This window comes from Cottoperca gobio, chromosome 18 (assembly GCF_900634415.1).
Source record: "Cottoperca gobio chromosome 18, fCotGob3.1, whole genome shotgun sequence".
Lineage (NCBI taxonomy): Eukaryota > Metazoa > Chordata > Actinopteri > Perciformes > Bovichtidae > Cottoperca > Cottoperca gobio.
In genome coordinates this window covers 7445967-7470019 of record NC_041372.1, presented here as the reverse complement: position 1 = coordinate 7470019, position 24053 = coordinate 7445967, and the positions used below count along the sequence as shown (strand labels likewise).

The 24053-nt window shown below is 40.6% G+C and overlaps 4 protein-coding genes across 6 annotated transcripts in view; all 4 read left to right on the top strand.

Moving 5' to 3' along the window:
* The first annotated feature begins 1595 nt into the window (after positions 1 to 1595).
* On the top strand, positions 1596 to 3774 carry cth1 (cysteine three histidine 1). Its single transcript, XM_029455021.1, has 2 exons — positions 1596 to 1779; positions 2514 to 3774. Exons 1-2 carry the CDS (start codon positions 1771 to 1773, stop codon positions 3468 to 3470), a joined length of 966 nt encoding a protein of 321 aa, XP_029310881.1. The 5' UTR covers positions 1596 to 1770; the 3' UTR covers positions 3471 to 3774.
* Positions 3775 to 4744: 970 nt separating this feature from the next.
* Positions 4745 to 12390, top strand: taf6l (TAF6-like RNA polymerase II, p300/CBP-associated factor (PCAF)-associated factor). Of its 2 annotated transcripts, none has more exons than XM_029455470.1 (12): positions 4745 to 4957; positions 5638 to 5806; positions 6066 to 6152; positions 6247 to 6397; positions 6519 to 6569; positions 6860 to 6954; positions 7041 to 7115; positions 7280 to 7500; positions 8760 to 8892; positions 9337 to 9465; positions 10496 to 10992; positions 11083 to 12390. In XM_029455470.1, exons 2-12 carry the CDS (start codon positions 5660 to 5662, stop codon positions 11429 to 11431), a joined length of 1935 nt encoding a protein of 644 aa, XP_029311330.1. In that variant the 5' UTR covers positions 4745 to 4957; positions 5638 to 5659; the 3' UTR covers positions 11432 to 12390. The 2 variants fall into 2 exon arrangements, with proteins under 2 accessions (XP_029311330.1, XP_029311329.1); XM_029455469.1 differs by lacking the exon at positions 4745 to 4957 and adding an exon at positions 5063 to 5334 and having other exon boundaries at positions 11083 to 11431.
* Positions 12391 to 12536: 146 nt separating this feature from the next.
* kcnk7 (potassium channel, subfamily K, member 7) lies at positions 12537 to 15145 on the top strand. Its single transcript, XM_029455355.1, is given in 4 exon segments — positions 12537 to 12873; positions 13678 to 13997; positions 13999 to 14074; positions 14817 to 15145. Coding segments are annotated over 4 exon segments (1062 nt in total).
* Positions 15146 to 23051: 7906 nt separating this feature from the next.
* The window catches only part of ehbp1l1a (EH domain binding protein 1-like 1a), a 40250-nt gene continuing 39248 nt past the window's right edge, over positions 23052 to 24053 (top strand). For both annotated transcript variants that reach the window (XM_029455210.1, XM_029455209.1), the window contains exon 1: positions 23052 to 23340. In XM_029455210.1, coding sequence (XP_029311070.1) covers positions 23237 to 23340 — 104 coding nt within the window. In that variant the 5' untranslated portion in view covers positions 23052 to 23236. The remainder of the gene's footprint in view (positions 23341 to 24053) is intronic.

Sequence of the window (24053 nt, the reverse complement as noted above, 5' to 3'; positions counted from 1 at the left end):
TCGACTGTGTTCACCAGATCGCTACGATAGAGGAAACTTGAGTTCATGTCCTTAATAACTTCAATAGGTCTTTGGCACCAAATGAAATGTCTCTTGCCGTATCGAAATCTGCCAACTACAGAAAGTAAAGATAAATGCTTGTCAGTTTATTTGTCATGTTTGCTTATTCTTTGATTAAATATTTCCTCATTGAAATAACATTTCTGCTCATTTTAGACTAACAGTTTTTTTTTTTTATTGAGGGAAAAGTTTTTGTACAGCTGCTTTATTTTAAGAGATTAAAAACCTAATTAATTTAAGGGTTTGGTGGGAAAGAAAAAATCCTCAATGTGAGGTATCAAAGACTACTAATCTAAAAAGGTATTAGGCTTTGCCACCTTTTTAACTATCTTAATATGCATGCATTGTTTGCTTCCATACACACGTCTTTTGATAAATTAATGTAAAAATGTAAGACCATTTTTTAACAAGTGTTTCTACAAAATATGAGAGAAAACCAAAACGATGAGCTAAAAGGCACTGTAAGGCTGAGAGAACTGCAGAGTTGGTGGCACATCACACGTAGACGTCTGATTCACTGTTAATATATAGTGATTTGGGCATCTTTCATTTTGTTTTGTTTTACCACTAGAACCTCCTCACAGTTCTACAGTTCAACATTAGTCTCCCTACAGTTTAGAAAGTGTTCACAGCACCAGAACCTTTTCATGTTTTATTTCACAACTTTGAATCACAGATCCAAATCTCAATAAAACTTGACAGAGTTTGAATGTGGTGAATACTTATTAATTATGTTAATGTTTGTACTTTATCAGTAAGTATATATGTATTTTGACCCTTCCATAGGATCTATTTCGGTCAAAAAAGCTAAATTATATCCACTGATTAAAAAAAACAAAAACAAAAATTCAAGGGGCATAGGCCTTCATACTTTCTGAATCCCTGGGATTAATCTGACACGTGTTTCTACTGGAATTCCATTATATACACACATTCAAAAGGGTTCCTGCTTTGGGCCTGATTAAAAAAAGTTTCAACAAAGATTAACAGAGCTAAAGAAAATATTTGTCTATTTGTACACGGCTGTGTTCCATCAGACGGCTTTTAATTAGAAGGTTTGTCTGAACTACTTCCGAAGTAGGTGTTCATTTCGACAAACCTGAAATGAATCTGAGGCACTCACCTTTAACAGTGTATTCACTGAGGATGTTGATTGAGTCCTGTGATAAACTAATTAGGTATTTTACTTTGAAGGTTTATAAATAATTTGAATCAAATGAAAGTAGGCCTACGTGCCTAAAACAATAACACGTCAAATAAGATGTATTAGCCTACTTCTGGTGTCACTAATACAGCACTTTATCATAAATGCATACACACTCATTGGATTCAGATGTATGTAAAATACATGCACATTAATGTACCGTGATGCTGACATTATCACTGCTGCTAACCGGATTGGTCCGCCATCCAGCACGTTCCCCGCACCTGGACGTGATTGGTCGCTCGAGACACGCATGTGACGTTGAGCTCGAGCACACCTGATGCTCATTATCAGGCGGGAAGTGAGAGCCGGTTTAAAAGACAGGCGGAGAGCACTCTTTCGTTGCTTGTGACTCCCTAACAAAGCAGGAGTTTTAGTGTCCATGCCATTCTACTAACTAACCAACACCCAGGTCTTTTTTGTTTTTTTTGTATACCGGTTTAGAGTCTCTTTTCTGCCAGGGTTCACCTCTGAAATCCTTACAAGCAACTCATCTATTTGCAGCCATGTTTGAGGTAGGTCAAAACAAGACAATGCTGTCTTTTTACATTCGTCTTAAATATGACTTCTCACTCTTTTTTTTTTTTTTTTTTTTTTGCAACACAATTTGTGAAATATTGTTAAATTAACATTGAAATATAAGTATCTATTCACAGCATGGGTTGCTCCATTTGTACTGTATATGCATTTGTATGATGTTGAAATAATTGGTAGAATTGTCACATGATCTGGGAATTTGTGTTAGAGATTTTATAGAGTAATTGGCTTATATAAATGACAATATTCATGCAGCCTCAAGTTAGGTAGATGTAAAGCTATGAGGGGATTATTATATTATGTAAAAATAATGTAGAGTCAGAGCTGTGTTAGAAAACCCCTTTCACTCCCTATTATAATAGACTCTCACTAAATTACTCTATATTGACTACATTTGGGAATCTTCATTTTCTGACTATTGCATTTTGGGATTGTTGCATGAAATGTTGTACAGGCCATGGACACCATTTGTGGTACATTGTATAATAACTTCACAAGCACAATTTGGACAATAATAAAATGGTAGTAGATAAAGTCTATGAAGTTCTCTTGAAATTTGACCATATGGACCCCATTAAGCATGGACTGTAAACTGCCACTACAACTACATGAAGCTAGTGGAACAGATGCCAGCAGGAAGCTGAGTCAGGACATAATATACCATGCTACTCAAACTCTAACTTTTTTTTTTTTTTTTTTTTTTTTTTCTCAGACCAGCAGTGATGATTTGTTCCTGCCTTCCTACCAAGATAAGGAGCTGGTGGACAACCTGCTGTTCAGTGAAGAGTTGGATGAAGATTGTGGTGATGGGCTCTCCCTGGCTAAGGCCCTGCTCCCCCTGGTGGATTCTTCTTCTTCCCCTCCCCTCATCCCTTTTGTCTGCTCCACCCGCTACAAGACTGAGCTCTGCACCAGCTACTCGTCTACTGGTTTCTGCAAGTATGCCGAGCGCTGCCAGTTCGCCCACGGCCTCCATGAGCTCCACGTTCCCTTCCGCCACCCAAAGTACAAGACCGAGTTGTGTCGCAGCTTCCACACAACCGGCTACTGCTACTACGGCAGCCGCTGCCTGTTTGTCCACAACTCCACTGAGCAGCGCCCCACCTTGCGCCGCCGCAGGAATGTTCCTTGTCGCACCTTCTGCTCCTTTGGCGTTTGTCCCTTCGGCACCCGCTGTAACTTCCTGCATGTCGAGGGTAGAGATGTCGGCAATGGTCTGGAGTTGCCTGATGTCGAGAAGACTCTGCCTGTTTCCAGCCCCCAGCTCTACCCACAGACCAAGGAGTGGAAGCCACGTGGAGCTCTGTGCCGCACCTTCAGCTCCTTTGGGTTCTGCCTGTACGGCACACGCTGCCGCTTCCAGCATGGCCTCCCCAACAAGATCAAAACATCCGCGCAGACCCAAGGAGGTTCCTTTTACTCTCGGCTGTCCCCTGGCAGTTCAGGTTTAGCTTCCCCCTCCCTCGTCCCCTTCTCACCAATCCCTTCCACCTCCTCTTCTCCTCCATCAGCCTCCTCTCTCACAACTCCGTCTGCAGAGGCCACAGCCCACAACGCCTTCACCTTCTCCAGTCAACACCTAAGCGACCTGCTTCTCCCACTGGCCCTCCACCTGCAGCAGCTGGAGACCAGCAAGGCCCAGCAGATCTGGGACAACAGGGCGCTCTAACTGGATGCGGTCGTAGTTAGAAACCAGCACCAGCACTGAACACCACAGCTCTATTTAAATCTACTATTACACTTTTTTTAATGCACTCCTTTACCTAGGGTGTTTGCTTTTATATATATTTTTTAATTTAGGTTGTTGACTTGAGAGCTTGTTTTGGCAGGACTTGAACTGTTAACTTTCAGATCCATTAGTCTGCTGAGTTAATGCTATGAGTGTACTTTTTTAAAACTATTGTAAATACTTAATGAACTGAGTAAATGAAATGGCTGACCTCAGAATCATGAATAAACAAATTTTAATCTAACCTTCATGTTGTCTATATTTTTGTTTACCACATGTTAATACTTTGAAGGTGTGATTTTGATGCACAAGCAAACCTTCAAAGTGTGTCAATGCAGTAATGGGCCCCACAGTAAAATGACAGGAAGTCTTAATGCTAAGTCAAACAATATTTCAGATGCCAGTGTTCCTTTAGGCCTTGTTGAAATATGGCAATGCCCCTGTGCGTGACATTGGCGCTGTAAAGAAATGTTCTTCCCAGTTTGGTTTGAAAGAACTTGCTGAGCCTGCACAGGTGTGAAGCATACACTTTTATTTCCCGCTATCTTTTAAAAAAAAAATGTATAAGAACATGGATGCATTGTTATACATGTATCTATAAACGGTGTGGGTGTAGGAAGCGGGGTGCTGCAGCGCATTCTAAAACCAGGACATGTGTTGAACGAAGCCCTGTTTCTCTCCACTTCTGTGGTTTCAGTTTTTACTAACTGACAAATCTCATGGGTGCTACTGCGGTAATTTCATTCATTGCAGTCTTTTTTTCCTTGCATCCCTGTAGCTAGGTCCCAACATCAGTTAGAAAGTCTGAAACCCGAAGAGCAAGACTGTTACTGAAGTGCATTCATTTTGGAAAATAAGATGCCAGGGTCATGCTTGGGACATTTTAAATGAAGGGGTCTACAATTTCTAGCATTTCACTTTTTCCCTCATTTCTTTAGGTGAAGTTCTCTGTAGATCCATGCCAATCCCTCAATTCAGACTCCTGTTTCTGACTGGTATTCAATTAACCAATCTGTAGCTCCCAAATGCTTTTCAATTGACCAATCACAGGCTTTGAACCCCTGGCGCGTCACTAGTATACGGAAAATGTCAACATGTAGCCCAAGCAGAGTAAAGTTACCCATAACCATACCGGATGTTGTACTTTTATATTCAAATGCATTCACTTAAATTAAGGAGCCTTTTGATATTCAATTTTGAGACTTTACAGAATCATCCATAATATATCCATATATATTATACTATTCAAAAACGGACAGATTGGGCTCTCCAGTGTTGCTTTATTTAGAAGGGTTTGACGGATGTTCCCTTTTCTCATTCTTACTAACTTGACACTGTTAATGGGGCGCTTAGTGTTACGAATAGCTACACTGATGTAAAACTTCCCCTCTGGTGATACTCAGCCTTCAGTCGGTCTAGCTAAGAAGGTAAAGTGTGGTTAAAATATTAAATATTTTGCGTTGCATTCCCTATGTCCTGAGACCCCTAACTTTCGCCATTAGCATCTTATGTGATTGTAGCTAGCTACAACCGGTAATGGCTCAGGCTAGTAACGTTGTTTGGTTGCCTCACACTGTGTTTTACTTTGCCCTAACGTAAATAATGCAGTAACATACTTTTATATACAAAACAATGGTAGTTGTTTTTGCGTCACAATAACTTAAATTCTACATTTCAGAAGTCACTTTTAAATTGTTTGTTCCAGTTGACAGTCGGAACCCAGATTTCATTTTGTTAGCATGCTGGACAGAGACCACTGATAATTGTATACCAGTTCCCATTGAAAAAGGTGGCAATTGAAAAGGTTTGTCTTATTGTTACTAATGCATAATGGATTCAACAAAAGTCAAGCCCTGCAACGAATTGGATATGTTCTTTTGGAAATTCGGGATATAGCTGATTCACCAAGCACGACTACATTTTAATATAATCTTCTAAATCTAAACTTTTAAACACCAGCTGTAGGAGTGTTGTTGTACGGAGCCCCCGAAGTTCTGAAAGCCCTTTCGCCCTCCACGCTGTCCTCGTGTTTAAGAAGATACTAAAGCGCCTTAAAACCGGCTACAGGTAGCAGCAAGTGTTAACGTAATGTGTTTTCCCTTGCCAGTTTCTGAGTGGTCGCCGTGAGCATGGCGGACCGGGAGGAGCGCCGCTTCGCCGAGGTTTCCCGGGACTCTGTCAAACTCATGGCCGAGAGTGCAGGCGTGGAGCTCGGTGACGATGTGGCCACTCTGCTGGCTGAGGACGTGTGTTACCGGCTCAGGGAGGCTACGCAGGTGAGTGTATCCTGTGTGCATGGACGGATGACATTAAAGTGTAACTCCACCAAAAATCTATGTTTTGAGCATAAGTAAATCTTATATTAGACGTGAAAGGCTACCCTTGTCTCATACTCAAAATATACATTTTGGGTGGAGTATCACTTTAATGGCTAAGCTTCATCAGCTGTTTACATTCAGAAGTATACACACATACTAACAAATATCTATCTCATCATTAACTAACATGTATTATTGATTTTCTGGACCCACACAGAGCAGCTCTCAGTTTATGAGACATGCCAAGAGGCGGAAGATGACAGTGGAGGACTTCAACAGAGCACTGCGATGGAGCAACGTGGAGGTAGAATGTTGTAATAATCACATCATTGGTCTCTACCATAATGTCTGAGCAATCAGTCTGATATGACGTGAACACGAATCTCTGTGTTCATCAGGCCATATGTGGCTTTGGGGCCCAGGATGCTCTTCCTTTCCGCTCTGCGAAAGAAGGAGAGCTTTTCTTCATTGAGGATCGGGACATCAACCTGGTCGAGTTGGCTCTTGCCACCAACATTCCCAAGGGCTGTGCTGAGACCCTGGTGCGAGGTATGACCCACCACACTGTCATAAACTATTGACACTACAGACGTGTCCTTGATGCTGAGAAAGTCTTTGAATCGGGAGGTATCTTTTACTAATAATTTCTCCTGTTTTCTTCCCCTGTCAGTAAATGTGTCTTACCTGGATGGGAAAGGCAACTTGGAGCCTCAGGGGACAGGTAAGACACAGCCACATTTTGATTAAACGGGCTTAACGGAGTAGGCGATGTGGCCTCTCAATTAAATTTCAAGTAGAACACTTTTTCAACTTTTGATTGCCTGATATTGACCAGTTAGTGTGATAATTCTTTAACAAACCGACTAGATGACACACGCAAGCAGCTGAGTCACGGGCAGGTTGTGCGCAACACAAAACATTGAGGAAGTTGTTACATTTGAAGTCCTTCTTATAATCATATTTGGTCTCAGTGTGCGTCAGTTGTCAGACCTGACTGTTGATTTGTCACAGTTCCCACAGCGGTGCAGTCTCTGTCGGAGGACCTGTTGAAGTACTACCAGCAGATCACACGGGCCATCCTGGGAGAGGACCCCCACCTCATGAAGGTAAAGTGCTGCTGAACACAGGCAGATGTTCAATCTGGATAAACGTTGTTCTACATCTAACTTCTTTTTCTTCTGTGTGTTTTCAGGTGGCTCTGCTGGACCTCCAGTCCAACTCCAAGATTGCTGCCCTCCTGCCATACTTTGTTTATGTCATCAGTGGGGTAGGAATAAGTTAGAATTCAAACAAATGCTTACTATAAAAAAATCCTATTTATTCCTATTATTTTAAATGTAAAATGTAGCATTGTTTTATTAAGTACATGCATAAAAAAATGTTCTCCAAATATCCTATCCAACCTTTGATCATTTGTCTATTTCTGTCCAGGTGAAGTCGGTAAGCCACGATCTGGAGCAGCTCAACAGGCTCCTCCACATGGTGAAGAGCCTGGTTCAGAACCCCTACCTGTACCTGGGCTCATACGTGCGCAGCTTGGTCTCCAGTGTCATGTACTGCATCCTGGAGCCGCTGGCCGCCTCCATCAACCCGCTCAACGACCACTGGACCCTCAGGGACTATGCAGCGCTGCTCCTCAGCCACATTTTCTGGTGAGCAGAGTTTGTTCTTACAGGTTCAAATGACCACACTAATAACATATGCTATGTGTTATAACAATGTTTAAGCAGGGTTTATTATGCTTAATACAAAACTCCAGGATCTTTAAATGTGACTATTTATGGGCCAAATGATGACGATAAATCAGTGTTTTCTTTTCTGCTTTAATTGTCTAAAGCATTTTGGCCATCACAGGACACTGAAACTCTTAAATGATCAGAATGTTCAGTATTCCTGCATACAAGAGTTTCAGTGTCCAGCTTTTTCTATTTAACTTTTATTCTCCTTTTTATTTGGGATCACTTAACAACAGCAGTAGACCAGTCATCTTTAGTTAGATACTTTTACTGAATGACTTTTCAGCTTTTAACAATTTAATTATAGAACTACAAAAATTGATCGTGTGGTGTTTTTTATTTGAGATTAAAAAAAGAAAGACAGGTGTTTTGGGGAATAGACATTTTCCACTTGTCCCAAATTTCCTCCACTTTATTTATTTCCTGAGAAGATTCTTTCAATAACAAATGATATCATATCATATCTATCTCATTTGGTGTTTCCTTTCTAGCAGCTACACTAAGTATTCTAAATAAGTATTTAGTTTTAATATTTGTGGATGTTGAATATAAAAGCCCCAAAAGGAGTTTGTCCCAATTAAGTCATTTCTGTATCAAATATAGTCACAGTTTTGTCCAGTTATATATTACTCTTAATTTCCAGTATAATTTAACAAAGTGCATCATATCTGAGACCAGAGCTGAAACGACAAGTTGATGAATCCATCAGTCAATTGTCTGTAATTGTTTCTTTAACCATAAATCCCAAACTTTACCTCGTTTAAGAGGGTATATTGCTTTTCTTTCTCTTATGTAATAGTAAATAGACTATTTTTGGATTTTATGGACATCTTTAAACAATTTTCTGACATTTTTATAATCAAAACGATTTATTTATTTAATGAGAAAGTATTAACAGATTAATCAGTTATGAGAATAATCATTACTTGCAGCTAGATGAGACTCACTAACTTATTCCTGATAGGTATTGGTCCAAAGCTATAATGAGCTGCATCTTTTTTTCCAGCCACTAGGGGGCAGTTGAGCCAGCTGAAAATCCAAATAAGAATAATACATATTATCGCCATTTTAAACCATCCTGCAGACACACAGCTACATTAACATTAAGCTGAGTCGTGTCTTAGTTCCTCTCTTGACCGTCCAATGAAATAATTATTATTGTGTTTTCTCTCTAGGACTCATGGTGATCTGGTGAGTGGTCTCTACCATCAGATTCTGCTGTCGCTCCAGAAGGTTCTGTCTGACCCGGTGAGACCACTCTGCTCCCACTATGGAGCCGTGGTGGGGCTTCATGCTCTCGGATGGAAGGTACGTTCACTGCTGCCATCTGTAAATCTTAGCAATCCCGTGTTCCCGCATTAAAGGAGTCTACTCGGTTCATGTTATCAGTTGAAACCTAAAAATATCGTCCTCTTAAATCATGGCGTTTTATTTAGAATGTCCCCTTTAATCTTCTTTACATTTAGAGACTATATTCTTCATGTGCCTGTTCACAAAAGCTATGAGTTATTCCGACTCGAGATGTTTTATTCTCAAATATCCTTGATGTCTCGTCATTTTATACACAGATCTGCAAAATTTAAAACCAAAATATTTCTACACTAAAGACCGGCTCTGCCATTTCATTGCTGTAAACTATTTAGTTTTTCTGCTCGTCTACATGCTCTCCTCTCAGGTCTTCTCAATAACAATCAGTCTGAGAATAATCTCGGCATTCACCTGTGTTTGTGTGTCTGTTGTTTTTTCTGGCAGGCTGTCGAGAGAGTGCTCTTTCCACACCTTCCTGCGTACTGGGCCAACCTCCAGGCTGTGTTGGATGACTACTCTGTTTCCAATGCCCAGGTCAAAGCAGATGGACATAAGGTCTATGGAGCCATCCTGGTCAGTACTGCAGCAACAGAAGCCCTTGATTTCTGGCAACATCCTGAGTGAAAAGTAGTCCTTGTTTTGGCGCAGTGACCGTGACCGTAGCTCCGTCCGTAGGGACTTGGCCTGGGAACCGGAGGGTTGCCGGTTCAAATGGCTATAATTTAATGGTTTGATTCTGCAAACTGTCTTTTTAATGTGTGTGTGTGTGTGTGTGTGTGTGTGTGTGTGTGTGTGTGTGTGTGTGTGTGTGTGTGTGTGTGTGTGTGTGTGTGTGTGTGTGTGTGTGTGTGTGTGTGTGTGTGTGTGTGTGTGAGATTTTAAAAGAGGATTCAAAACATCCTCAATTTCAGTGTTGCCTGACAGTACAGTGCGAAACCGTGAACCTCTCTCTTGCCGACACTCCCGCTCGATTTCATTCAAACAGACTTCCTCTAGCTCATTAACATTCCTGTCATTCCCCATCTTATTTAAACTCCTGCAATTCTTCATTTCAATCTAACAAACGGTGCTAAACAAAACAATAAAAGTTAAACAAAGATTATAGGAACATCTAAAAAATTTATCAAATTTTGTAATTCATTTTATAATTAAACATGAATGGTTTGTTTTTAGTTTTTAGTTTTGTTTGGATCTCTCTATGGGCCGGTTAAATTCATTCATTAATTCTCATTTTTCCCCTTGAGGTCAGTGAAACAAGCTTAAAATGTTATTAATTAATTCAATTAAAATTAAATTTCACTTCATTAAGTTGTTGTGGCTACACATTACACATTGTCATCAGCTTATAATATGAAAGGGTTGAACAAATAAAGATTTTTCTCTATTCTTAGGAACAGAAAATGTAAAGTTCATGCTCAGGGTGGCAGTATATATGAAAAGTCATTGGGTCATTAAAATGGCAAGTCTTTGCTATGAAATACAGCATCTTGTGCGCTAAGTTGACATTTTGTCCTTAGAGAAAAGCTCACCAGAATAATGTTTTTAATACCATCACATTACAGTTCTATCGATTTATCAATAAGTCCCCCTCTCTGTCCTGCAGGTGGCAGTGGAGCGTCTGCTGAAGATGAAGGCTCTGTCTCTGTCTCAGCCATCAGAGGGAGGCTCCATCGGTCAGCCGGGCTCTGTGGTGGGTGCTATGGGTTGCAGGGAGAGCTCCCCCGGCCTCAGCCCCCCTCCAGAGCCTGTATCAGAGGCGGCCCTGGGCATCGCCAGCCACCTTCAGGCGGGCGGGGCCGGCTGTCCCTGGGAGGAGTGGACCCCGGTCCCTCTCCCCGACATGTACTGTGAGCTCTACTCCTTCTTCGGAGACAGCCTGGCTGTCAGGTTCAGTACGGGGCCGGGCTTTGACAGCTACCCGCCCTGCACCCTGTCACAGCTCGCTAATGCCAAGAAGGAACCTCCAGGCCCTGCCTCCAACCCTGACACCACCCGAAAGATGCCTCAGCTGACTGCCAACCTCAACATCAGCCCCAGGCAGGATGGGAGTCCCCGCACAGATCCGCCCCCACCCAGCCTGGCAGCTACCGGATCAGGAAGGTAAAGCGAGCAAATCTACCCCTTTTTATTTTTGACAATTAAACTATTGGTTTGCAATAGTGACTGGTACTAACTCTCTTTTCTTTTCAGGTCCTTAGCTCGCTCCTCTTCCTCCTCCTCTTCCTCCGTGCAGCGCTCCAGATCTTCTTCGGCGCGCTCAGGCCAGCGCTCAGCCGGTCTGTCTCGAGACGTTTTCCCCAAAGCCCGCTTCACCTTTCCTCCAACAGGAATTCCGGTGTTCACCTTCCTCATCGGTGGGCGGCAAATGGGCCGCCGTTGCCAAGGCCGCCGGCCCTTCTATACCACTTTTGCCCCGACTCCACCTCTTCCTGCCATCCCACCACGTGCCTACGCCCACAAACTGCCCGTCATCGGCAGGGTGGGCAAACCTGTACGCCGCTGGGCGTGTTCCCATTACTCCCTTCATCTGCCTCTCTAGAGGAGAGGGTCTCAGAGATGAGCTGCAGACTGTACTACTACAAAGAAAGGTTCGACTGCTACTGACTTTAACACAGCCATATTCATATTTGAAGATTAAAAGGATTCAGTTTTTTTTATCAACATGGAAAACAACATTTGGACAGCAGCACCGCTCCCCCAACATATCCCACCCAGACACAGACTGCAGCAATTATTTTACCAGGATTTTTTTTTTACAAACAAATGCTTCAGCGTGATTGGAAATATGTTAATATAGTGTTAATATGAAGGGACGTCGGTGTAGACCACAACAAATCAAACGCAGTACATTGGGCTGGGATGTACTGCAAATCAAGACAAACACAAGCAAATTGAGAGAAAGTTTCCCACTTTGACATCACAGAAAATATGAAGAACTGCAAGTCACACACACAAACAGACGTTTCTGGGGGAGACAAGTGATGAACATGCTGGTACTTTGTTGGCCAATATCTCCATTTAAGAATAAAACTTTATTAGCTTATTCTCCAACGTCACTGAGAAAGTGGTCAACATTAGTCAGTTTTTAGAGTCCCCCCAACATTTAAGTTGTCTGCGACACATTTGCTTGTGTTTTCTGTATTCGCAGCATATTTTCTTGTCACGTATGCGTTGACAAATTGGTGTGTTTCTTAAAGAGCATAAAAAAAATAAAAATAAAAAGGGCACTTTGTTTTCTGAATGTGATTTATTAATTATTTTCTTAAACTTTGAACTAACTCTTCTGCGGCACCGTTGGGTGTTATGAAGTCATGAGTCATGAATCCCACACAAGAGAAAAGGATGGAGTGACAGGCAGAGTGCTTATTTCTCCCTGACGCACTAATACTGAATACCTGCCGAGGACAATGTTGGAGCAAATTGACAGCGTTTAAGCCTGCCGTGTATTTATACATAGCCGTTGTTTTCACTGAATAAAACATTCTCTGTTGAAACCTTTTTATCCTTTTTGAGTCCAACATGCCTGGTCTGTGTACTTCATATACATATCATTTGATTGTGTCTGTGACCTGCTCTACCTTTCTAAATATTTAAAGCCTAACTAGCTTTCAGTGTCTGGTTACAGTCTGTAGTCAGAGCCAACAATGGCCCAGCTTGTGTCTTCACTGGGACTCTTCTGCCAGACCAATGCATTCGCCTGCCTGGTTCTCTGCTACCTGCTCTTCATCCTGCTGGGAGGTGCGGTGTTCTCAGGTGTGGAGAAGCCGGTGGAGAAGGAGATGAGGGCTGAGGTGGAGGAACTGCGCCGCTCCTTCCTGCAGGAGAACCCCTGTGTGCGGGAGAGCGAGCTGAGCGAGCTGCTGGGGAAAGCTCTCTCCGCTCACCAGAGGGACGTAGCCGTTCTGAAGGCCGACGCTGATAACAGAGGCTATGATTTCACGTCATCGCTCTACTTTGTCATCGTCACTCTGACCACCATGGGTAAAATTAAATCTGTAGCGATTTTAAAAATGACATGACATGACGTGTCTTGTTGATTATTATCACAATTTCCTATGGTGACTTCTTCAAATTGTTTCTTTATTTTGTTACTTCATAATGATGTAAAGAAGCAAATACTCGCATTAGTGAACATGGATCCAGCAGAGGTTTGGGTATTTTTGCTTATATTTGCAGTTCTTTATATTAAAAACAACAGTAAACAAATTGGCATTTAGGGTTAACATTCTGAAAAGTAATGAATATTTGGTAAAATGATCAGGATTCAAGGTGGTTAGGAAATATAACTCGATGAAAGTGGAAAATAATATTAATATCTCTATATTTAGATATCTATATATCTATATAGTCATTTTCAAGAGGGAGATATAAAAAAAAAAAATCAATGTTGTTGCTAATCATTGACATATCCTGGACTGAATTATTATTTGTTTCCTCCTAACATTTAGTATACAGAAAATAATTCAATTTATGTGGATTTACTTTTTCTTCATTAAAAACAACAGTAACATTATGTAAACAAACAAGGGTTCAAATGAATGAATATTTGATCGTGATGATCAGGACTTTTGAGGGTTAAAAATAATGGCAGTTTGTTTGATGTGGACTGTTTTGTCTCCTTTTTTTTAAGGGTTAAATATTTCCTGACATTTTATAAATTAAACAATTGATTGATTTAAAAGCTTGAGGTTTCATTTTTAATTGCCAAAATGTTTCATGTATTTGCTTTTAACTCCTCAGTGGTACCTTCCTCCTTGTAGACCTCTTCCCGCTCTTCATCCTCAGGTTCTGACTCTTACACCCCCACATCTGATGAAGCCAAGCTCTTCTGTATCTTCTACTGCACCCTGGGGATCCCCCTCACCCTGTTCCTCCTCACCCTCCTCTCCAACCTCCTTCTCCCTTTTGTCACCCACGCTCCTGTCCATCACCTGCACACGTACTGGGGTTTGCCCTACACCCGGGCCGCTATTGTCCATGCCGGCCTCCTCTCTGTGCTTGTCCTCTCCTTCCTCTTCCTCCTCCCCGCCCTCCTGGTCTGTATGGTGGAGCCCGACTGGAACTTCCTGGATGCTCTTTTCTTCTGCTTTGTCATCCTGAGCACCTGTGGGCCAGGGAGGAAACTCTCTGGGGAGAAGCTGGGGCCCGACGGCCAAGGAAACACTCCAACTCCTCACCACGTGTAAGTGCATGTGACCAAATGTCCTTTATACACTATTTCATTATATTATTTTTTATTATGATCCTAGTAATACATTAAACTGTCATATATCAATTCAAGAATTCACAGAAAATTATGATCAACTCTACCGTTTCCCTCTATAGACCGTTTTAGCCTCTTTTAGCTTTTGTTTTAGTTTTTTTGGACTGTCATTTCTGCTCTCAACTGCCCTGTTTTCAGGCAGCTGTTTTCAGTGAAAATATTTGCTCAGCACCAGACAGCAGTCAGACACGGCTAGCTGGGGAACAAAGTGGAGCATTTAGCAGCTAAAGAGCCGGATATATTTCTCGGGAGTTGGTGGAGACCAAAAACAGAGCTAAAAGGAGAGTGAATCGGATCAGATTGAACGGGTGAACACGAAAACAACTCGTGGAGAAACAAATTTAAAGCAGCTTTAAAGCTAACAAAAGAACAGCATTAAAATATTTAAGGACAGTTAGCGGTTAGCATATTTAGGTATGACCACAGTGTAAAAAAGGTAACAAATTAAATGTTGAAATGAACATGACGGGCACTTTCAAGCCCATTTAGACTCTTTTGACAAACCATCAAAAACACTCTATATAATACACTTATTAATGTAATCCTAAATATGCATGTTAACAGGCTGGACATGCCTTATTAAAAAGAATAAGTAATTTATCCCTCTTAAGGAAATAACATTTTATTTTACGAGAGTGATGGGCTTCTCCCCTCTTCACAGGTTACCTGCTGATAGGCCTGGTGGCGATCATAACCTTCAAGGAAACTGTCCTGCAGGTCCCCCGGGTGTGTGCGGTGATGAGGCTTTTCTCTGGTCTGCAGTATGCAGAGCTGAAAGGTGTCCATCTCAATGAACTGACACTAAGCGAGGACAACTGTGAGGAGGAGGAGGAGGAGGAAGAGGAGGAGGAGGCTCAATACTCCCAGTCCATCTGTACCATCTCCTCCACTCCATTAGAGCTGATGAGCCCGCGCTCGGACCGGCCTGCTGTCGCGCACAGCCAGAAGCTCAACTCCCGAGACCACCTGACCTTCACAGCTTCTGACTAGCAACTCTTGTGTAAGTCAGAAGGGTTTTACTCTGCTCTTTGGATTATTGCTGCATTACTTCATTTTGTTTTTGCCTGCTGCAGCTGGGAACCAGTTATGTGGTGCAAAACCAAATCAATGAGCTTACATTATTTCTTTATGTAATCAAGTTTGTGTCCCTCAGCTTTGTTGGTATTAATATCTTTAAACGTCAGGTACAAGCTGCTAAATGACTCATAAGCCTCAGTGTGGCTTTCATAGATAAGAAGGGTGTGGAATATCACTGTACAACCAGGAACTTTTCATTTTACTCATATTTCTTGTTATTTACTTGATTTAGCTTGTGTCATGTTTAGACTTCTGTTCTACCTACAGGAAGATTGTTTCACATTACAGAGTACCAGAATTTTAAAGGGTTATTCCACCAATTTAGGATTGTACTTCCATAAATTTGGGTAAAAATAGAAGCAGTGGAGCTTTTGTCCTTCGTATTTGTCCAGCTCAGTAAATGCTGGATCCTCTACTTCCCATGATGCAACTCAATAAAGTTACACGAAAGAGGCAAGAAACACAAGCATTCAGACAAACCCCCATTTACAAATACCTACCTCATGCTTCAGCTTTGACCAGCCGTACTTGCTGTGTGTACAAACATTTTCCTTTGAAACAAGGGATTATTAGCAACATTTCAGGTCTGCTTATTTTGACCTTCAAATAAAGTGGATTCAATAATCTGAATTATTGCACACACTAACGATCAATGAAACGATCGAAGAAGCAGAACCAGAGATATCGTCTTTTTTTATTAGACACATTCTTCTTCGCTGGCAAAAACATGGCGCTTACATTACCCAAAATGCAACTCAACACCTGGGTTGGAGATTGGGTGTGTTATGCTAGTAGCGGCTAACGTAGCCTGCAGCTGAAAAAGCTCACAAGCTCACTTCTTTCTAACTTTAAACCTCCAAAGTTTGTTCATTTTCAAACTTGTAGTCTTAGGGTCCAAGTGACATCACTTGAGGACATTTATCAGACTTCACACACACAGCTCCCTCAGGAGACCATACAGGCTTTATACAACTCCTTCCACATATACAGTACTCTCCAACACTTGGAAACACTTTGATGGGAATTGACACCCACTTAGCTTTGAATATGTACAAAAAAAAACCCCAGCATAAATTTAGCATTTCAGAAAACCTTTAATGAGCTACAGTGACAATCCCCCACTCTTCTCACCAGACCCTGTGCTATGCAACAGTACACTCTGAGTGGATCATTTAATGAACCATCCATCTGAAAGTGCAGACTCCTTAACTTGGAGCTGTAACAGAGGTCGTGTGTGTGTGTGTGTGTGTGTGTGTGTGTGTGTGTGTGTGTGTGTGTGTGTGTGTGTGTGTGTGTGTGTGTGTGTTCTCGCTCTCCTACTCCTACTTCTACTATGGCTGTGTTTGTACAAGGCACAGAGGACTGTGGGAGGGAGCCACCATGAATCTCAGCTTGTGCCCAGCACTGCCAGCTCTTGCCCCTCCCTTTCCACATACACACACACACAGACTCCCTCTTTTACTCGCTTATGAGGTCATGAATCTTTTTAGGTCACCTCCTTGACATGTGTGTACGTGTAGGTTATAAGCGTGCAGTTCTTTATTAACATGCATACAATATTGATATTGGTATCTGCCTAATTTATCATAATAATAATAATAATACATTAGATATGTATAGCGCTTTTCTAGAAACTCAAAGACGCTTAAATCATCATCTTCATCATATGCCTAGATATCCTGAATCCAACCAATAAAACTTTATTTGGTCAAATGTACAATGTGAGCAGAACGTAAACAAACATAATAACGATATTGAAATGAGGGAACTGCTACATTTGAGTGCTTGATGAGAGGACCATCGGAGAAGCTCGGTTGATTCAGTTGTTCCAGTGGGATTACACAAGGCAGCAAAGTGTTGCATCACAGGAGGATTACGGGTAAGAGAGGCAACGGCCCTTGCTTTGTCCCTTCGGCTCGGGTAGCACGCCTTGATGTACCACCATAGTCTATAGTGTAATGTGTAATGATAGGCGGAGTGATAGTTGAATTTTGAGTGCTTGATGAGAGGACCATGGTGTGTAAATATATGCTATTTTTAATGCTATTTCACATTTACATCCACACTGTGATTATTGTAACTTTGTACAATTTGTTATGTTTTTGCTGTAAAGCACTTTGGGCTGCAACTCTTGTATGAAAGGTGCTATACAAATAAAGCTTATTATTATTATTATTATTATTATTATTATTATTATTATTATTATTATTATTACAAGACAGGGCAACAAGATAAGCGTATAACCGCCTTTTAGTTTTTATCGTACTTTAGTAGTGCAAATTAGTTCCCATATCTACAGTTAAAATACCAACAACCATATGCAAATATGGTTATGGGTTCTGGGCCCCCACCTTAATATAAAACTGACCTTGCTTGTATTTGGCTATTCTGATGAACCCAAAGGTACTGGATTCGGTTGAGTACAGGGCTTCCACATCAAACTGGGAAATCATTTCTTTATGGAGCTGGCTTTATCCATGGGGGCATTATCTTGAAACAGGAAAGTACCATAGAAACTGTTGAAAGTTGGAGGTCACTATTGTCTAAAATGTCATTGTACCCTGTAGCGTTAAGATTTCCTTAATGGGAACTAAGGAAACCAGGAAAAACAGCCCCATTGCAAATTTGTGGCAGATAAATTAACATCCATTTGCTACACAATTCTAAGAAACATACCGACAGTTATATAGGAGGTCGAGGATGTTCTAGCCAAGCTTAGATTGGAAGCGGGGGGAAGGGAATTAGGAGTAAATTTACCCCTTTGAGCTATTTCTTGACTAACAACAACAAAGTGTATTATTTTGATACTTTTGATGAAGTTAGGGTGAACTGTTTCCCCCGGCTCCCAGTGTTTATTAAACATGTCCTGAACCACCAACTTGTCGGTTACTGCTCAATGTTGAAAAACGATGGAAAATTAGAAATATAACCAAAAAAACAGCTTAGCAGGACAACAAATGTGCATTTTAAATTGTAATAGTCACAAAGCAGGAAATTGTGGAATATGCTGGTGTTGTGTTTTCAGCTGAGTCACTGTTGAGTCCCTTTTTTTTATTATCCGCTTCCTCCACTCAGCAGTCTAAAGCACTGTGCTGAGGCTCGCCAGCAGAGACACAGAGATGACTGGTGGCCATGACAGCCTTGTGAAGGCTGGCCACCAGATACATAAGCCTCCTCAGGGAGCTGGGTCAAACACTGAGACAAATACCACAAACAACTATTGTCCCTAGTTCTCCATCGAAGCTTATCAGGTCACATGAACAACACCATGTTGCCTCAAGGGAAGTGAACTGATGGCTCCCACTACAGTACAACTGTTCGCCTCCTGCTACTGCTATTACTACCACTTCTGGTAACTTTAAAGCTGAATTTATCAATATTTTAAGTGAAAAATGGGTCAAATGACTGACAATAACACAGGCCCATAGCTTGAAAATATACAATACAAAGAGTAATAGAGTGCTGCAGGGATGACGTGTTTTTGGAGGCCAACCCCGAAACTTAGCGTCGCACTGCTTCCCTCGACAAAAAGCCAAATGTGTAGAGCCAAATTTTGGTTCTAAACAAACTACACAACGGTCGCATAACTCACGTCACCACCACTAAGCTAAAGGCAGACTAGTGTTCGGCGTTTATTAGTTTAATTTAGCCACTTGTTAGCAACCCCCTTTTTCAAGAATCATTAAAGTTTAAAACGTTAAAATCTCTTAAACTTGTATTAACCACCAACCTTATTTTAGGCATCTAACCAAAAACCTATAGACTTCAAGATGAGGGAACCAGAAGTGCTAAAATGCTAACTAATTTCCGGGTTTTAGGACTCATTACTGCAGCACTCTATTATTTACTTTATTACGCGGCTTTGTTGAATACTTGATTCTGATTGACCTTCGAAAAATGTATTGCGCTGTATCAATAATACATCCATGTGTGGAAACCCTGTGTTGTAGAATGTAAATAAATAAACCTTGAAGCTTGAAGCTTGAACCTAGAAACCATCTGGTACTATCTGGCAACTGTTCAGAACCCCATAGCAACCGCCTAGCAACCACCAATAAATGCTGTAGAAACTACCCAGAACACCCAAACAATCGCCTCAAATGTCCTAGCAACTTTTATAAAGTATTTGCAAACATAATGGAGAACGTTATTGTTATCCTGAACCACCAGATGTGAAAAGAAAATCATGAAAATGTTATGTTGTTTAATGACATAATATATAGTATCATAGTGCGTAGAATCTGCTCAAAGGTCATACATGTGACAGTCAATCGTAGACTGTTGCATCACAGCTGCAGGGACAGCACAATATTCTGTGACCTTATTAATATAGTGGTGCATGCTCTTGCTGCCTGTCTCCCTCTCTGTGCTTCTGACAGACAGCTCACAGGTGTTGGGCTTAGCAAGGCTATATTTACAAAGGTCAGAGATGGAACTGTGGGGCACGGAACCAGCGAGGATCGGATTACTCCACCATTGGTATCTCACATACATGTTTATCCATACCAAGATGAAAAATAATTTAAGCTTGAATATCTTTATTTTTTTAAGTGTTTGAGTGAGCTCGTGTACAAAGAAAACCAAAGAACGTAGAAGGGAAATCATAAAGCAGATGGAATGCATACCTACTAAAACATAAATAAATATGTAATTCAAGTTTAGGAGATTCATAGGCTACCACTGTTGCATTAGTTAGTTATGTAATGCATTATGATAGGTTGATAACCCTGAAGATTGGCCTATGCTACTATGTTGATCAAAATGTACACTCAATTACATTGCAATACCCTGGACTCCAAAACAGGATGCCCACCAACTGGTGGCTGGCCTGCCGACAGGAAGCGGATTGTTTAGGAATGACGTCACCTCATAGTTGCCACCACGGCCCCGTTCCCATCCCCATAAAGCCTGAACTGTGAGAAAAGAAAAAGATCAAGCTAAAAAAACAAAGCTGCTTTGTAGTCCCTGAAAAGTTGACATTCTGTAAGCACTTTGTCTATTAACCAGTATCTTTCTATATGCAGGGTCAACTCCTGGGACACAGTCCATTCATTTTAAAATCAAGAGCTGTCACTGAACCACAGGAACCAGGAAATGCAATTCCCAGAATAGTTTTTCGGGCCAAACATAACTTCACCATAATGGAGCTTTGGCACCACTTCAACTTAAAAAAAACTGCTATTCCCACATGGGGAGACTCCCCTCTCCTCCGCTCTTCCTTTTTTCTTGCTTTTTTTTTTACCAGCCCAAATCCCAGTGTGTCTACAGATCAAACTGCTGAGAGATGGGGACTATGGAGGGACACTGACAGGGAGGTTCAGTCTCATAACGGAAACATCACTAACCTGGGGGCAGGATGAATTACTAAGCAACAGATGGAGACTGGGGCAGCATGTACTGGAATCAGACAATGTGGCAATGCATGTATGTAGAGCTGATGTCTTTCTATAAGCAGTACATCTGGTCCAATCTTGCCCACCTGTGAAACATAGTAGTTGATGGTTTGTTTCTTCCTCTGGTCTTATGTCATGTGGAGTTCCATAAGGCTCAATACTTGGCACATTTATATATTGTATAATTGTATATAGTCCGTATTTGCTACCTCTTGACCATATTATTTGACTTTTCAATATTGTTTTGTGCTCAGCTCTCTAGCAAGGGGAGTAGTAAAACAATGTTTTTGGTGATATTATTAAATAATAGAAGTCATAGTTCATCATCATTCATTCATCGCAGACTCCAGACAAGGTGTGTCATGTGGCTAGACATTTATACAGTATAGTTGAATACTACCACTGTAGCTGTGGAAATGAATGATCATTGTATTATGTGACAATATCAGCATGTGTAGTGAGAATAGCAGGGGGCCCAGACAGCTTCCTTGTGCAAACAAAAGTCATATTTCATGATTGCTAAGACTAATGTAAACATTCCTCCCTGTAATGTATTGAATGTTTGGACTGAGATAAGAATCACATTCAGAGACTGACCCAGTTCTCAAGTTCTCAGACACAAAAAGTACTGCATATGTGCTAATTCGTATACTTCTAAATGTCTTCCTACTCACTTTGTAAGCTTCACTTAGCAAATATATGTGAATCTGTGACCTTTGTAAACTAGAATCCTTTGACATACATATGATTTTGAAAATAAACTCCATTTCTTTAGGTGTGTAATTAAATATTTAAAAAACTGCACTAATCAGTATTTATACATTAACAATGGATCAAATGTGTAAGTGTGTAACTTAATTCAGGCAATTTCCAGTCTTATGCCAAGAAGTATACAGCATTTCCATCAGAGGAAGGCCTCGTTTTGTAATTCTATAAATTCACTTTATATTTGGAAAACATAATAAGTACGCTGTATGAAATCAAAACATCCATTCTTGATATGAGATCTTTAACTTTTTTCATTCGGGGTGTGAACAGGGTGTTTATCTGTGTATGTGTGTGTGTGTGTCAGAGGCCACATTATATTCCCAGCTGCTCTATGTGTCAGCACCAACAGATTAAAAATAGACTCAGGGCTAAATTGGAAAAGTCCCTCCAGCTGAGGGGGACTTATGACACAGGGAAACTTTCCCTGACACACACGCAGGTAATTTCTATTTTGTAGTCAGTCCTTGATAATACCCCCTTAAACACAGCTTCTTGGGAACTCACTAATCACTGTTTGGCTCGTGTTAGGACTGTTTACCTGTAGGCCTGCATCTGTTACATGTTGATCTCTGTAAGTCATCTGCAGGAGTCTCATTCAGGCAGGGAGACATTTTTGCATCTATTATTCATATATAAATAAAGGCAAATTATGTCTGTATACCTAGTAACCTAGCCATGATTTAAAAATGTTTATGAAGTAACCTCACTGAACATTATGGTATTTTCTTTCTCTTGTATCCTTTTTGCATCTATTGCAGAATTACTGTCATTATTTTCACGCTTTGGTAACTTCAGCTAAAGCATCACATCTCAACAACATCCCTTTATTGTTTGATTATCCTGCAGAATATGAAGTCATTGTTGTAAAGCGTAGTATATTGCTTGATAATCATCTATGTTGTGTCAAGTCAGCCACAATACACTCTGTTGAAACAGGAAGTATTGACTTTCAAGTGAAAAACAATAATAATCTAAGAAGGGAAGATCATTGTTTAATTTACCTAGTTGGGGTCTGGTATATACAGTAACAACAATACTTTAAGTAAGATTAAAATAGAGATGGCATATATATATATATATATATATATATATGTGATTATTTTTCTTTTCTGCTATTAGGTGTAACATTTATTTGAAATGTTACACATAAATATATATTTTTTATGTATATATAATGGTGTAATTGATGTTATTTACTTTTGGTCTTGTAGGCTAGACTGTATATACAGTATGTTACCAGATGATAAATTTTTCTTATTGTTACTATTCATTTTCTTCTTATTAAATGTCAATAGATAAAAATCAGTAATAACATTCTTCAGTTGATAATGTAAAGTATTGTATATGCTGCTTTCAGTATTGCTAGCCTCACTTAACTTCAAAACCAACTAAATAATAAGTATAAAGGCCTTTTATTTCCAGAATTGTATTCGTGGCAGTGTGGTGAGACGTTTGGAACACCATTTACATCTTTGTGTTGGAAAATAAAAAATAAATTCTGACTTTTTTTGCTGCGTCATAGACTTTGTACGCAACTCTGACAACTTGCATTTAACAAGGACTTTATTTTGAAAGTCCTACTCTTAAATGTTAGGCTTTATCCTGTTTTAGCTTGACGCTAGCTTGAGGCGTGTGTTTGTTTTGTAGCCTGTGAAGTGGACGCTGGTGAGGGAGTGGGTCACACACCGCCCCAGAGGAGCTGTCAGTGAAACAGGTGGAGTTTCTCAGTCTGTTTCCCCCGGTGAAGTCCCAGCGGAGGGACACGGTGGAGAGGATACACAATTCCTTCAAATTAACATCGGTTCATCGTGTCTTTTGAGAGAATTATTTCACAAACCTGGTCATGACTTCGGTGTGGAAGCGGCTTCAGCGGGTTGGAAAGAAAGCATCCAAGTTCCAGTTTGCAGCTTCATTTCAAGAACTGACGATAGAATGCACAAAGAAATGGTAAGTAACTATTATAACACTTCTAACAAGCTCACATAGTGGACATGTGTTGCTTTTTCTTAGGCAAAGCCACCGTAATGTGTTGTCACCAAAGTGATGCCAAACTCCATTCAGAAATATTAACATTTTTCTTTTCGGCAAAGTCATATACGCCACAGAATAAAATGGCAATTGAGGGATGCTAGACCCTTGTTCATCACACATCTCAGACGTTATTTTAAATACAAATTAACCTATATTGCGCTTCTTCACTTGTTATTCCATCATTCTAACCATCCGGCACTGTTTACAGAGGGGCGGAAGGATCAATTTCAAAAAGTTTAGGCTTTTTATAAAACACGTTTATTTTAGTTCTCGATTCACGTGTGGACTACGTGCCGTCGCATGGGTTTAAATAAAAAATTGTGCTACAAGGATTTTTTATTTATTTATTGGAAGCTTTTAATACAGCCTGGTGTTTTATTAAAACATTGAAATATGGTGACGCACCTCTAAAGAGCACGTTCCATTACTTCCGCATTTCAAATATATAAACATTGAGCCTATGTAGTTGTTACCATGTGGTATGGCATCCTCCTGTTAAGTAGGGCGCCCCTTCATGCTAAATAAATAACCTGGTTAGAGGAAAGATTGATCATCATCTGTGTCAGATGTGCAGCTGGAGAAAAGATGTGGTCATCCACAACATTTTAGAACAATGAGTTCATAAATTC

What these genes read in the sequence shown, in the direction of transcription:
- taf6l (XM_029455470.1), top strand. Translation starts at nt 5,660, where the DNA reads ATGGCGGACCGGGAGGAGCGCCGCTTCGCCGAGGTTTCCCGGGACTCT. An exon ending in TTGTTTATGTCATCAGTGGG is followed by an intron (nt 7,116 to 7,279) that starts GTAGGAATAAGT and finishes ATTTCTGTCCAG; the next exon opens with GTGAAGTCGGTAAGCCACGA. An exon ending in CTCCTCAGCCACATTTTCTG is followed by an intron (nt 7,501 to 8,759) that starts GTGAGCAGAGTT and finishes TTTTCTCTCTAG; the next exon opens with GACTCATGGTGATCTGGTGA.